Below are 16,106 nucleotides of genomic sequence, written 5' to 3' on the forward strand. Positions count from 1 at the left end.
AAAGATACACTTGGACGTACCACTAAATTTTTGCTCCCCCCAAAAAAATAAAGAAGAAACAAGGCAAACAAAGCTGAAGAACAAGTTTATACACAGAGCAGAATAGCATTCAAAAAGACAATATCAGAAAAAAAAAAAAAAAAAAAATCGTATCAACGGCCCCGTCATAATGACTGCTCCCACTTTAAAAGGAGAAGAAGGGGATGATGAAGATGATTTAAGGAAAAAGAAAAATAACCATTTTTTTTTTTTCTCCAAAAGTGAAAAAAATGTGACTACAAAGAGAATCCCCAAAGGTAAAAATGAGGTAGACATCAATTTTTACGAAGAAGAACCATACTTAGATGATAAAGTCAATGATGTTGATTACATCATTTTAATTATCCATGGAATAGGGTCCAATGAAGAGATCATTACAAATCAGTGTGAAGATCTCAAGAATAGTTTCAAAATTGTAAAAAAAATGTGGTTTTATGATTATCCTTTTAATATACATTTCCACATATTCAATTGGAAAAAGTACATAATAGACGCACAAATTCAGTAATGCTTCATATGGGTGACATTTCCGCGTCTCCCCTTCATATCTTCAACTCGTCTACTTGAGGCCTATTCATCGGTGTCCCATTTTTGCCTGTTTACTTGAAAACCAAATCGAGCAATTGTGCGAGTTGTCAGAGATTCTTTCATGCTTTGTATTTTTTTTTTTTTTTTTTTTTTTTTTTTTTTTTGCCCTTCGATGTATTATCTCACTTTTTTCCCACCCCGCAGCGTCTTCAACCGGATAAACATCAATACCATGGCGGAGACCCGAAAAATCATAAACCTCTCGGCAGGGGATATCATATGCTTCTTGCACCCAAGATATGGCGATTATATAATGTCAAACCTGTACAATGATATAAACAAGGCACTGGAATCTTTAAAGAGCGTAATATTAAAAGGAGAAGTGTGCCAACGTGTGAACAATCTGTGGTGTAACACTACGAGTTTTTTTTTTTTTTTTTTTTTCCTTATAGTAACCTGCGCACGATTCCGCTGTATTATAATATAACTATGGAGTAGCACATGCTACGACAGTGCTTTCCCGCATAATCGATGACAATAGAACTTAATGTGTATACACACCCACCTTGCGCAGGACCCCAGTGGAAGGTTCAAGAATTCCAAGGTCTGCCTGTTGGGCTACTCCCTCGGGAGCGCTATGGCATACGAAATTTTGCACAATGTCAAAGTAAGAATCAGTGACAGCAAAATAAAGTACCATCTGAAGAGTAAAATCGACTACTTCTTCATGTTGGGGAGCCCCCTAAGTGCGTTACTATCATTGTACAAGCCAGATTACATAAACGAGGGGTTAAGGTTAATGGAGGGGATCAAATTTTACAACCTGTTCCATGGATTTGATCCCGTTGCATTCAGAATAGAGCCGCTCATATATCCCAAAATAAAGAACATCCCAGAACCCGTTTTGATAAATTACTGGAGAAATAATGGAGCCAGATATTGGTTCGAGTGGGATAAAAATATGCAAAATGCAAAAATAGCTATTGTCCAGAATTTAAATGATTTTACATCTGCCATCACGAACGGGTTCTACAAATTTATTGGCAAATCTGAATCGAATGAAGAAGAACAAGGGACCTTGAATAAAAACCTCTGCTACAATAAGAGCGATAATAAGAACATAAATATGTTCCTATCAAAGGTGAAGGAAAACCAAAGAAAAATGGCTTTACAGAAAAGGAAAGTAGAAAGAAGAAATAGCAAGTATAAATCCGTAAAGGATAAACCACCATCATATAGTAAAATAACTGAAGAGGAGCACGAAACAAAGGTTTACCAAAGTGGCAACAACACGAATGAGTTCCAGAGTGATGATTATTTATCTGCAGATAATTCAAGTTATGTAGACAGCACAAAAAGTATTTGTGCATCACAAGATTCGAATAGCGAACTCTCCTTTTTTGATCAAAATTTTAGTGACAATTCGTCTGAAGACTCACAACGGGGGAAGGCACCCAAGGTGGAAGGCACGAAAAAGGGAAGCATCCTCTCCTCCTACGGTGATGCTGATGAATCACACATGAGTAATAAACAGGATAGAGGTAATTCAAATAAGATCGTGAACTCCTCCAATAAGGCAGACGAACTTCCCCTCCGATACGACTATCAGCTACAGGAATTCATCATGGAACATTATATCTATCCCCTAGCCGTTGCTAAATCACATTTTAATTATTTCATAATCAAGGATATTTCATTTTTCATACTTAAAGAGCTACTAAACAGGACGGTAACCCTAAGCTATGAGGATTACCTAACTCAAATAGAACAGGAATACAACAAGAAATCCCTTAACGAGCAAGATCATGTTAAAAAGGAACGCTACTTAAAGATATCCTTCAAAGCCAGCAAATCGTTGGACGAATTTCGTAGGTATGAGAAGAATGTACAGGCCATGTCGGATCCCTTTAACATGAAAAATTTTAAAAATCTCATTTGAATATCCCACAAAAGTGAGGGTGTGGAAGAAGGGATTCCTGTCCTATTCTGCGTGGTCGTGTCCAATTTACATTTCACAACCCCCTCTACAACATTTTCCTTTTTGTGAAAGGAGTTCTTTTATGCGCTTATCTTTTAGTAGCACACATTTGCTTTCACTTTTTAATAAATTCCTTAAAACACATAAAATGGGAAGTTTCTATCCCGAGTAGGAGCTTCCATATACTTGATTTTAAACGCACAAGCGTGTTCGTACCCATGTGCACTTTCCCGTGTTAGGGATATATATACCCTGGACGAGGGTAATATCTAGGGAGTATTCATAATATGATATTTTGACACGCGGGATTCGCACTTGATAACTTTCCGAATGGAAAAAAAAAAAAAAAAAAAAAAATTGTCTTTGCTTTGATCGTTTTAGGGGATATGAGATGGTGGATATATGCCTTTCAGGGGGATCCTCCAATTAGGAAAAAATATCGCCGCTTCTCCGCCTCCTCAGTAGGTGTATAATCACATGATTTCACAGCGTCAAGTTTTACCATCGGCCCACTTGACAACAAAAAAAAAAAACATTTCGAAAAGTTATCAGGAACTTAGCGGCGCGCAATTTTCATTCTACCAACGACAACTGCCGGAGGAGGAATCATACATACCCCCCTTTTTTTTTTTTTTTTTTTTTTTTTTATTCAACTGCTTCCAATAAGCAAAATTAAAAAAACTGTCCATTCATTAGGCATGGGAGGGAATGCTTAAACACGTTACATGCCCCTAGCGCAGTTGTTTTTTTGTTTTTTTTTTTTTTTTCTTACCATTTTTGAAGGCTCTCATTGCGCTTTGACGATCCGACTGCAATTTTTGACAATTTTTTTTTTTTTTTTTTTTTTTTTAATTTTCCGCTTGAATGCAACCATGTAGAAAGCAAAAAAAATAGTGGCCCGGAATAAAAAAGAAGAAAAAAAAAAAGAAAAAAAAAAAAAAAAACGCATACTACATTTCAAGTATTATCATTAAGAGAGGCAAAAAGGATATAATCCCAACTGCGATTTTATCCTTTTGAAGAAAGAGGTAGGGGCCCTTTTTCATCTTCAGTTTGCGCAACGGTCAGCCCAACTGGCCCATTTTTTACTCTCTTTTATTTGCCCATCCGATTGAACGATTTGATGCGGACAGGCTTTTGCCCCATATATCCTGGTCGCCAACACCACGCCATTTGACGCCCGCCCAAAATGCTATCCACAACAATACGAAACAGAATACACAAAATAATCGCGGGCAATAAGCTGATCGTCGAAAATGAAGATAACCAAACGAACCTGAAGAACGTTGTTAATAACTGCACGCTGATAGAGAATGCCTTGCGCAAAGAATTCCTAGAGTACAGACGACTCCCCCGGAACAAACTAAACGCCCTCATTGTCGACGTTTTGAAGAAAACGTTTGAAGGAGATGGAGTCCCCAAGGGGGGAGGTATTTCTACGAAAGAGTTCCAGAGAAGTTGCGGGGAAGGGGAGCAGCACGGTCAACATAGCCACTACGATAATGACAGCCATCACAGTGATAAGTGGGAGCCAGACGAAGTGCCATTGCGCACCAAGGAAAAAAAAAAAAAAAAAAAAAAAAAAGACGAACAACTGTCCCAGGATGGAAGTAAAAAAGGCAAGAGTACCTTATTAAAAATGGGAAAGGACAGGACAAATGAGGGGATGAAAGAAAAAAAAAATCCAGCCATCACCTCACCAAAGGAAAAGGAAGAATTCCTAAAGGACAACGTTAAGGAACCAAGCTACCTAGCACATAATCTCCTAAAGGGCGTTAAAAAAAACATCGAAGGAAATATCAATTTAAGGAACTATAAAGGAATAAAAAATATCAAAAGTGACATTTTTTACAGTATAATTTACCCCCATAAATTTAGGGAGGGTAATTTCAGTACTATTATTAGTATTAGCGGAATCAGTGGTTCAGGAAAAACCACATTATCCTATGCCATAGCCGGAGAATGTGACTGTCCATTTTTTTATTTAAAGCTACCAGAATATATAAAATATATTTCCAATGATAGTAAAAATAATAAGTTAAAATTAATTTTTGAGCAAATAAAGAATGAATATGATGGGGCTATCCTGTGCATAGACGATATAGATGTTATCCTTTCGTCCAAAGATGATTCAACAGATCTGTATCTCTTCACATATCTGCTGAGCCTCTTTGAAAACTCAAAAGTTATTGTACTTTTACTAAGTGTGAGCAAACCATATGACAGTGTACTGTACACAAGAATTAAAAAATTTATCTCCATACCCATTCCTACGTACGAAGATCGGGTGGAAATTCTCGAATTCATGGCGGAAGAGCTTTCCCTCACATTTGATGCGAAATATACAGCAGCTTTAACATATGGTTTTCATCGGGGCCATCTCTATGATATTGCAAATGAGTCGATGAATCTGTGCATATATGACCAAGTGTGCGAGGGAAAATTTGCCGGGATAAGGAGCGACATGGACGTAGCCTCCACTGAGGGGGATTCCATTGAGGAACTCCAATCGGAGGTACTACCTCCGGGAGGTTCGGTTACCCAACTTGCAGCTTCAACTACGAATGACGCCACCCATCTGAACGAAGAAAATATTTGCGAGGAGAATAACACGGAAGTACTCCAAAACGGTGGTGAAGATGGGCAGGATGACTCGAACAGGGATATCACCACAACGTTCTGCTCCCATACAGTTCATTCGAAACAAAGGAACGAAGCAAATCTGAAGAGGAAGGAGTGGAGCGGAGAAGTTACCACATACAAAGTGAAAAGACCAAAAATGAACTGCCGAAAAATAAATGACGAGATTATTCAGCAAAGTGTAAGAAATATAAAGAAAAAAATGATTACACAAAATATATGTGAAGTGCCAAATATCAACTTGGACAATATTGGCTCCTTGAAAAAGATAAAAAAAGTGTTAGAGACGAAATTCATCTTACCAGTGAAATATGCAAATATTTACAAACATCTAGGGATAAATAAGAGCATGGGAATATTACTTTATGGACCACCAGGATGTGGAAAAACGATGCTTGCCAAAGCTATAAGTAACGAAATGAAAGCGAACTTCATAGCTATAAAGGGACCAGAAATTTTAAATAAATATGTGGGGGAGAGTGAAAAAAAAGTCAGAGAAATATTTTCTTACGCATCTATTTATAAACCTTGCCTCATTTTTTTCGATGAAATTGACAGTATTTGCATTAACAGGGCAAACAATAAAGCTGCAGCAGCATCAGATCGAATTGTAAACCAACTGCTCACGGAAATGGATGGCCTCTCCCAAAGGGAAAGTGTCTACATCATTGCCACAACCAATAGACCAGATATAATCGACAAGGCTTTGTTAAGAAGTGGTAGATTTGATCAACTTATTTACATTTCTTTACCAAAATATCAAGGGAGAATTGATATTTTGAAGAAGCTATCCAAAAATATGCCCCTACATGATGATGTAGATTTTGCCAAAATTTCTCGCTTGACCAAGGGTTATAGCGGGGCTGACTTGTACGGAGTTCTTCGGGAAAGTGCTTTCATCGCTCTCCAGGAGTGTCGAGATAAAATTGATCTGTTGAACTCAGGTATGTCGACCAACGGTGATGCAACACAGCACTGCCGTGAAGCAGATGCTGCTTGCGGGGATACATATAATGGATCTCCCTTTGTCAAACAGGAGAATGGTAACACTGCTGCAGATGCTCGGTGTGGAATCCGCACGACGAATTCCCACGATGGAGATACAAATGTGCTTAATCAGTCTGGCCTGGCAACTATTGATCAAAGGCAAGTAATGGAGTGCACCCGAGAGGGGGATATCCACCGTGATGCTCATTTGTGTTTCCAACACGGTAATGATAACCTTTGCATGGAAAATAATCAGACTTACCAAATTAACAATTTTAAAAACAAAGCCATATGTGAGAAAGACAAGAATAACTTAATTTATGATTTTATTCAAAGAAATAAAAACATACTTACAATTAGCCAAAGACACATCGTTCTGGCGGTGAAGATAGTTCCACGAAGCGTTACCAGTAAGCAGATGAAATATTACAAAGAAATAAGTAAGAAGTTTAAGTAACCATCAGGGCGTTACCGAAAGAGTGAGGAAGGAATGTTCCATAATTCGTTTCTTCTTGCATTATCGGAAGGATTAATAATGCTCCTTGGAGGGGAAGTAGTATACATTTGTGATCCCTATTTTGCTTTCCTCCCCCCGTTAACTTCCGAGCATATAGGCAATTTGTATGTTTTTCTCCAATGTAATTTATTTTTTTAATGTACAATAAAAAGGTGTTGCGCCAGACTGGGCCCTCTGTGCATCCACAAAGTGCGCAATTGTAACCATAGTTTTTTTTTGACTTTTTTACACATTTGCGAAGTTTTACAACTTAATTATGAAGTGCTTTTTGTATGACGCTGCTATTTGCATGCGTTCTCCACAGCGATGTGCATTTTTCTTCTATGTAAATTACAAACATTTTAAGCAGAGGACGGCTGCTCATTTTTTTTTTTTTTTTACGTACGAATTTAATATGCATTACCACTCCACGTAAAAAGTGCAAAGAAAAATTTTAACACTTTTTTTCATACTGGTAATTTTATGCCACTGGAAGGATACTTCGCTAAGTTGAACAGAACTTATTGCATAATGACAACACGAAGTAATATGCTTATTTGGAAATATCACCAATTTTTTCTTTTTTTTTCTTTTTTCCTACATTTCTATGTATAAATAACTGCTTAAGGGAGAAGTATTCCGAGGGGGGTTTAAAAAAAAAAGAATTTCCGAAATATATTTTTTTCTCCCCTTGTTCTTCACCTGTGTATATAAATTTCTGTTCCTATTTTTACTTTACCTATTTTTTTCCCCTTTTACTTTTATGTAGGATTAACTATTTAGGAAAAGAATACTCCAAAAAGGGAGCGCGAAAAAAAAAAAAAAGTAAAAGGGTTTACCCTTTTCAAAGAAATATTTACATATTTACAAAAAAATTTGGGGAAAAAATTATTAAAATTATAATAATTACAAAAATAAAAATTTTGTCACAAAAAAAAAAAAAAAAAAAGTTGCAAACAAAATAAGAAATAAATGTCGAAGAAATCTTCTTTTCTTTTTTTTTCCAAGAACAAATAAAAAGGAAAAAAGAAAAAAAAAAAAAATGTGTGTTCTTAAAAAAAAAGGAGAATTTTCTTTTTTTTCTAAAAACAAAGGGTGTCCTTTAACCAAAAAAAAAAAAGAAAAGGAAAAAATTATTGCAAACAAAATAAGAAATAAAGGTGGAAGAAAGAATCATCTTTTTTTTTTTTTTTTTTTTTTTTTTTCCTCTTTAGGATCTCATATTCATTATACATTGAACATATGAGCACTTTGAAAATATTACAAAAATAAGGATAAAAAAAATAATAATAAAAGAAGTTAAAAAAAATCAAAAAGTAAAACAAATATCCTAACTAATTATGTGTATATCACATAATTAAAAAAGGACAAAAAGGGGTATGAAACCAATTTTCTTTTTCCCTAAACATTTTACATTCCAAGAATATATACTTGTCCCCTATGACGACACTATATATCAAAATTATTTGTGTGTGTGCGTGTATGTTCTTTGTAATGAAATGATCTAAATATAACACATTATCAATGAAGGTTTTCATTCATTTCACACTCATCGAAATACCTTAATTTAAATAAACGAAAATTTTTTACTCTATATCCCTCATCCTAAACCCTAAACCCTGAAACCTGAACCTTAAACCCTAAACCCTAAACCCTAAACCCTAAACCCTGAACCCTGAACCCTAAACCCTGAACCCTGAACCCTGAACCCTAAACCCTAAAACCTAAACAGTGAACCTGAGACCATAAACCCTAAAATGTGAAACCTAAACCATTAACCCGGAACCTAAACTTGGAACCTCTTCAATAGAAACACGTTCCATTGGAAGACTTTCCATAAGAACATTTTCCATAGGAAACTGTTCTACTTCCATAAATTCGGATCCCATGAATTCTTGAACCAGAAGTTCCAGAAAATCCTTCTGAGCCAATTGTGTGTTCCCTTTTTGACATTCGTCCAACACTTCAAAATGAATTTCAATAATCGTTCGACGATTCACGCGACCAGAACGTTTCGTTCTTGTTGGAGAAGAACGAGGTTTTCGTTCCTTCACTAATCGATATTCATGTGGACCGGCTTCCTGCTGCACATGATCGAGGACTTGTTCCTGTACTGATGGACCAGGAATTTCAGCAGGAGATCTTCTGAAACGTGGTCCTCCTTTACCAAGAGGACCAAAATACTACAAAAAAAAAAAAAAAAAAAAAATGAGAGGATATTTTTGTTAAGAAGATTGTGAAATGTTCTTTTTACACATTTATTTTATTTTTTTTTTTTTCCTTTTAACCATTAAAAAAATTTTTTTTTCCTTTTAACCATTAAATGTGTCCATTAAAAAATTTTTTTTTTCCTTTTAACCATTAAAGAAAAATTTTTTTTTCCTTTTAACCATTAATTTTGTCCATTAAAAATTTTTTTTTTTTTACCCATTAAAAAAATTTTTTTTTTCCTTTTTTTATTCTTTTAACTGTTAAAATTTTTTTTTTTCCTTTTAACAATTAATTTTGTCCATTAATAAAAATTTTTTTTTCCTTTTAACCATTAAAAATTTTTTTTTTCCTTTTTAACCATTAAAAAATATCTTATTTTTTATTTATTTATTTTTTTTTTTAACCATTAAAAATTTTTTTTTTTCCTTTTAACCATTAAAAATTTTTTTTTTTTTTTATCTTTTATCTTTTTTCTTACCTTCCAAAGGAAATAAGTTATGGTCATAATTCCAAGGATAGAAGGAACTAGAGGAAGATAAGGATGAATCGAGTCGGATGGAAACCCTTCCATCCACCCCTCTCCCTTCCTTCCGCGGGGAGGGGACGTTGGGCGAATTCTTCCCTTTCGTCCTGCTTTAGTTGAAGATTTTGCTTTCGCTGCTGGAGCAGCTGCACCACCAGGAGCGGTGGATCCGGCTCCAGAGGAACTTGAACTGGAACCTGAACTATTGGAACTACTGGAGGAACTGGTACTTGAAGCCGGAATAGAAGGTGCACTCGGTGGTGGTACTGGAGGCGGTTGACATAGAGTGTCTATAGAAGACAGAGCACTACTCATCTCTGTTTTTGTCCCAGCGAGGAGTTTATTCCATTCGGCCTCCACTTCCTTCTGTGTTATGTCGCAGGAAAAGTTGGATTTCCTTTCACATTTAATGCATTTATCACCATCAGTACTGCATGGAGGTGTTTTATCTTTAATGTTTTGACTTTTTTCAAAGGCTCCGTCTATTCCTTCCTTCACTTTACAGTTAGATTTTTTTCCGTTCGCTTTTGTGATCAATTGATCTGCGTATGCATTCAGTGCTGCGCACATCATAGTTCGATGGAGTAGTTGATCGTCATCCTTATGTTTGGCACTACCCGGTGCAATTTTATAAATAGCTTCTAATCCTGCTGCAAAATGACCACACACCTTCCTCTCTGCACTATTGTCCTCCCCAACAGTATTGCAGTACTGGGACACATTACTACTACTATTAGTATTAGTCATAGCAGTAAACATCTCCTGCAGTTTAACGTTAATGTGCTTCTCCCAAAAGTCGTTCTGCATGGTGAGGGGGAAGGATATATACATATACATACATATATATACGTATATACATATACATATATAGACGTATGTATATATGGGTATATGTATATATATGTATATATGTATATATATGTATATGTACAGTTGTCGCACTTACCCAGGGTGGACTTCCTGCCTGTCCATTTGGCTTCCCACTTGTAATTGTGTTATTTTTTACCCATTTATTTATAACACAACTAACACGTTCACATAGGCCATTCTTGTCCTTGATGCAGTTTTCAGGAGGTGGCGGAGGGTGTGGTGGTAGTGGTGGTGGTGGTGGGGGGGGTGGTAGTGGTGGGACTATGTTCTCCAATTTTCCTGATTCTCCTGCTTGGAATAAGTCCATAATTCTATCACTATTACAAGTTTGTGTTTTTTGCTTGGCCTTTGCCTGTTGTTTTTCCTTCTCATCTGTGTACCTAGACCATGCTATTATATTATGGAACCCCATAATACGTCCCCCCCTCCAATCCCCCTTTGCTTCATTTAACCATTTCTGGACTTCATCCCCAATGAGCTCTTCCATCTCCTTTACATCATTAATCTTAACCCAAGAACATATACCACCCATACTTGATAGTGCACCTTCAGTACCCCCCCCTTTCATTGTTTTAAAAATAACATCCATAAAATCCTCCACTTTATACTTAGGTAAAAGTACTCTTAACAGAAATTCATACCCTATTACACACCTTAAATACTGTTTCCAATCGTCCTCCTTGGTCATCCCATTTTTCTTCTTCCCATACTTATCCAAATTCCCCATCCAGTGGACTACTTGCACAAACACTTTGCACACATTTTTCATTTGATTTGTTTTATGATTACCCTTACCCCTTGGATCCTTCAGGTGTTTACATGCAGCGGCGACACTTCCCTGCGCGGCATAGTGCCATTTCACGTAGGGCTCGAGATCCCTTAACATTGTCTTTACTTTCGTTTCCACATCAGGCTAAAAATAAAAACAAGAATAAAATAGACACACATGTAAAATTATACATACACATTCTATAACATATATTCACAACAAATAAAGCTCATCTTTCCTTTCTTGCTTCTTTATATATCTCCTTTTTTATTTTACTCTTGTTTTTTCTTCCTCCTATTTTTTCCTTCTCCCTTACTACTTTTCCTTCATTCTTTTCTTCATCCTTTTTTATTTTATTTTATTTTGTTTGTCGGGTTCTCTCCCTATACCCGGTTAACAGTTTCAGATTTTTCTCTGCCATCCGGTTGGTGTGTACTATCCACTTTGCCTTCCTGTCTGCGAGGAGTTTTTCCTTCAGGGAGTATGCTGGCGGCATTCATCGGGGGTTTTCGCGTAGTATCCGATCCCTCCCTGCCATCCGCTTGGTGTGTACTATCCGGTCTCTGCCTGCAAGGAGTTATTCCCATCCTCCCCTAAACCCTGAACCCTAAAGATAACCCTGGAACCTTATTCCAATACCCTTAAAACCCTACTCCTATACCCTAAAACCTTATTCCAACACCCTGAAACCTTATTCCATTACCCCTAAAACCTTATTCCTATACCCTCACTACCTTATTCTAACACCCTACAACCTTCATCTTATACCCTACAACATTCCTCCTATACCCTACAATCTTACTCCTGAACCTTCAAACCTTACTCCTAAACCCGGAACCTTACTCCTATACCCCTGCAACCTTACTCCTGAACCTTCAAACCTTACTCCTAAACCCTGAAACCTTATTCCAGTACCTTGAAACCTTATTCCAATACCCTGAAACCTTATTCCAATACCCTGAAACCTTATTCCAACAACCCTCAAAAATTATTCCAACAACCCTCAAAAATTATTCCAACAACCCTAAAACCTTCCTCGTAAACCCGGAATCTGACTTCTAATACCCCACAATCTCCCCACATTTTTCCAATTTTTTTTTTTTTTTGGTCAAACGACACCCCTTTTGTTTATAGAAAAAAAAAAAAAAAAAAATTCTTCTTTTTTTTTAAGAACACACATTCTTTTTTTTTTTTTCCTTTTTATTTGTTCTTGAAAAAAAAAAAAAGAAAAAAGAAGATTCTTTCTTCCACATTTATTTCTTATTTTGTTTGCAACCTTATTTTATTTTTTTTTTTTTTTGTGAAAGGACACCTTTTGTTTATACAAAAAAAAGAAAATTCTCCTTTTTTTTTAAGAACATTATTATTTTTTTTTTTTTTTCCTTTTTATTTTTTCCATTTCCAAAAAAAATATTTTTGCTTCCTTTTTTTTTTTTTTTAAAAAAAAAAAGAATATTCCCCTGAATCATTTAAATACGAGGCCATATATTGTTGTTCTTATAACCTGGAACTTTAAACCCTAAAAATGCAAAATTTTACACATATACACCGTAAAATATTAAATCCCGCAACCTAAATACGAAATCTTACACATATACACCGTAAAATGTTATAAATCCCGCAACCTAAATGTACAATCTTATATATACACCGTAAAATATTATAAATCCCACAACCTAAAAATGCGAAATCCTACACATGTACACCGTAAAATATTATATCCCGCAACCTAAAAATACGAAATCTTACACATATACACCGTAAAATATTATAAATCCCACAACCTAAAAATGCGAAATCCTACACATGTACACCGTAAAATATTATATCCCGCAACCTAAAAATACGAAATCTTACACATATACACCGAAAAATATTAAATCCCGCAAACCTAAATGCGAAATCTTACACATATACACCGTAAAAATATTAAATCCCACAACCTAAAAATACGAAATCTTACACATATACACCGTAATAATATTAAATCCCGCAACCTAAATGCGAAATCTTACACATATACACCGCAAAATATTAAATCCCGCAACCTAAATGCGAAATCTTACACATATACACCGTAAAATATTAAATCCCGCAAAACTAAATGCGAAATGTTACACATATACACCGTAAAAATATTATATCCCGCAACATAAAAATGCGGAATGCTGTACACCCTAAAACACTAATACCGCACAACGCGTACTCCTTCATTCACCTTTTTTTTTTCCCCTTTTATTTTATATTGAAGAAAAGAAGAAAAAAAAGATTCTTTCTTCCAAATTTTATTCTCTTTTTGTTTGCAAAATTTTTTTTATTTTTTTTTTTTTGACATTTATCTATACGCCCCCACCCTCAACAATCCCACAATCAATCCCTCCCCCTTTTTTTGGGGGTAGTTGGGGGGAAGGGTGTATTGTAATTACTTACATAAGCGTCATTCTGATTAGGTTGCCCCGTATTCTTGTACCATTCTGCTAATATTTTTGAAAACCTTCCCGCCATGTTTGTGAATTGTTCGTAGTACAAAATTAATGTGATCCTATAGAATTAAAATTAATAATTTACTTCCGTCTTCGTCTTGGACGTAATCGTTTATTTCTCTTTCCCCCTTACTTCTTTTCTTTTTTCCTGTTGGGTTGCCCTAGTTTCCGGTTTTCTTCCCTGCCATCCGGTTAGTCTGTAGTATCCGGTCGAAAGGCGTGTCGGGTTTTTCCCCTGCCGTCCGGTTGGTCCGTGTAGTTTCCGGTTCGGATTGCCTGCGAGGAGTTTTTCCTCTCCCCCCCTAAAGTCACTGAAGCTAACCCAGGAACCTTACTCCTAAACCCTAAAACCTTTACTCCTAAACCCGGAATCTGACATCTAACACCCTGACATCTTTGTCCTAAACCCGGAATCTAAGTTCTAACACCCTGACCCCTTCCTCCTAAACCCGGAATCTATGTTCTAACACCCTGACAACTTCCTCCCAAACCCGGAATCTAAATTCTTACACCCTGACACCTTTATTCCTGAACCCGGAATCTGAATTCTAACACGCCTAAAATCTTTACTCCTGAACCCGTAATCTGCCTTCTAACACCCCTAAAACCTTATTCTAACACCCCTAAAACCTTATTCTAACACCCCTAAAACCTTATTCTAACACCCCTAAAACCTTATTCTAACACCCCTAAAACCTTATTCTAACACCCCTAAAACCTTATTCTAACACCCCTAAAACCTTATTCTAACACCTTTACCACTTTATTCTAACACCCCTAAAACCTTATTCTAACACCCCTAAAACCTTACTCTAATCTTATACCCCCACAACCTTATTCTAACACCCTTACCACCTTATTCTAACACCCCTAAAACCTCACTCTCATCTTATACCCCCACAACCTTATTCTGACACTCCTATAAACTTATTCTGACACCCCTATAAACTTATTCTAACACCCCTAAAACCTCACTCTCATCTTATACCCCCAAAACCTTATTCTGACACTCCTATAAACTTATTCTGACACCCCTATAAACTTATTCTGAACCACTTATAACCTTCTTTTCCTTTTTTTCCTTCTTTTTTCCTGTTTTTCCTTAATATTTTTATATTTCTTTCGTCCATTGAAAAAAAAATATAACAACAACAATAACGACAAATAATGATAATAATAATAATAACGACAAATAATAACAATAATAATAATAAATTGTTATTATAATAATAATAACAATAATGATAATGATAATAATAATAACGACAAATAATAACAATAATAATAATAAATTGTTATTATAATAATAATAACAATAATGATAATGATAATAATAATGATAAGAAGAAGAAGAACAGTACTTACCGGAATGGTTACGCCTTGGACAGATGGTCCATTCTTCGTTAACGCTGTCCATTTTTCATCCCATGCAGCCTTCAATTGTGTTCTTTTCTCATCACTTCGTTGTATTTCTTGAGTTTGTTGGGCGGCGGCAGAACATGAAGGAGATGTTACTGGTTGTGCTGACATATTGTGGTGGTTCTGGTGCGGATGGAGGCTGTAGTTTGGGTGGTGGTTGCTTTTGCAGCGTTAGGTTCTGCCGCCATGCTGTGTTTTTTTCGTATTACAAATTTAACAATGATCACAAAAAAGAAAAAGAAGAATTAAAATTTAAATTAAAATTAACTTTTCTTAAATTAAAAGGCAACAATTAAAAAAACGCAACAATTCCTTCTATTTCTGGAATTCCACATATATATGTGCATTCCGTCTGATTTGCAATTCCTTCCCCTTCCGTAGTTTCGTCCCTTTCACCCCTTTTCTGCTATTTCATTATTTTTGACTAAATTTCTTTTTCTTCCTTTCCCTGTATTCTTCCTTCTTATTCCTTCTTCTTCATCCTACATTGAACGAAGAAGAAAGAGAAGGTTTTATATGGAGAAAAGAAATGTTTAAAGGGGAGAAAAACAAAGGAATGTTTTAAGGGCAAAAAAAAAAAAAAAAAAAAAGGATTTTCTGAAGGAGGAAGAAAGGAAAGAAGGTTTTAAAAGGGAAGAAAAAGAAGAAAGAAGGTTTCTTAAGGGGGTAAAAGGAAGGAAATTTTTTATTTAAAGGAGGGGAGAGAAGGAAAGAAGGTTTCTTAAGGGGGGAAGGAAAAAAGAAGGTTCTTCTTCCGCGGTTTTTCCTCGAACAACAATAATATGGCCTGCTGTTTAGCCACCTTAAGGGAAGAGAAAGCACCTTTTCCTTTTATAGGTGTTTATGGGGGGAAAAACAAAGAAAGTTTTAAAAGAGAAAAAAGGAAGGTTACTTAAGGGAAGAAAAAGAAGATTTTCAAAGGGGTAAAAGAAAGGAGGTTTAAGGGGAAAGAAAAGAAGGAAGGTTTCTTAAGGGGAGAAAAAGAAGGAAAGAAGTTTTTAAAGGGGTAAAGGAAGAAAGAAGATTTAAAGGGGAAAAAGGAAGAAAATTTTAAGTAAAAATATAAGAAGGAAGGTTCCTTAAAGGGGGAAGGGAAAAAGAGGGTTCAGTTCCCTCGGTTTTTTACAACAACAATCTATGGCCTGGTACTTAACTCCCTAAGG

General features: G+C 35.8%; 3 protein-coding genes across 3 annotated transcripts; 2 read left to right on the forward strand and 1 right to left on the reverse strand.

The window, feature by feature from the left end:
• Positions 1–169: 169 nt before the first annotated feature.
• On the forward strand, positions 170–2,506 carry PKNH_1425800 (uncharacterized protein; the record flags this gene model as incomplete). Its single annotated transcript, XM_002262107.1, has 3 exons — positions 170–543; positions 772–931; positions 1,142–2,506. 3 exons carry the CDS (start codon positions 170–172, stop codon positions 2,504–2,506), a joined length of 1,899 nt encoding a protein of 632 aa, XP_002262143.1.
• A 1,228-nt stretch (positions 2,507–3,734) lies between these two features.
• Positions 3,735–6,629, forward strand: PKNH_1425900 (AAA family ATPase, putative; the record flags this gene model as incomplete). The annotated part of the gene is made up of 1 exon (XM_002262108.1): positions 3,735–6,629. One exon carries the CDS (start codon positions 3,735–3,737, stop codon positions 6,627–6,629), a length of 2,895 nt encoding a protein of 964 aa, XP_002262144.1.
• Positions 6,630–8,434: 1,805 nt separating this feature from the next.
• On the reverse strand, positions 8,435–15,054 carry PKNH_1426000 (SICAvar, type I (fragment); the record flags this gene model as incomplete). Its single annotated transcript, XM_002262109.2, has 4 exons — positions 8,435–8,851; positions 9,358–10,203; positions 10,349–11,185; positions 14,890–15,054. Coding segments are annotated over 4 exons (2,265 nt in total), but the record flags the coding sequence as incomplete, so codon positions are not given.
• Positions 15,055–16,106: the final 1,052 nt, after the last annotated feature.

Source organism: Plasmodium knowlesi, assembly GCF_000006355.2.
Source record: "Plasmodium knowlesi strain H genome assembly, chromosome: 14".
Taxonomy (NCBI): Eukaryota; Apicomplexa; class Aconoidasida; order Haemosporida; family Plasmodiidae; genus Plasmodium; species Plasmodium knowlesi.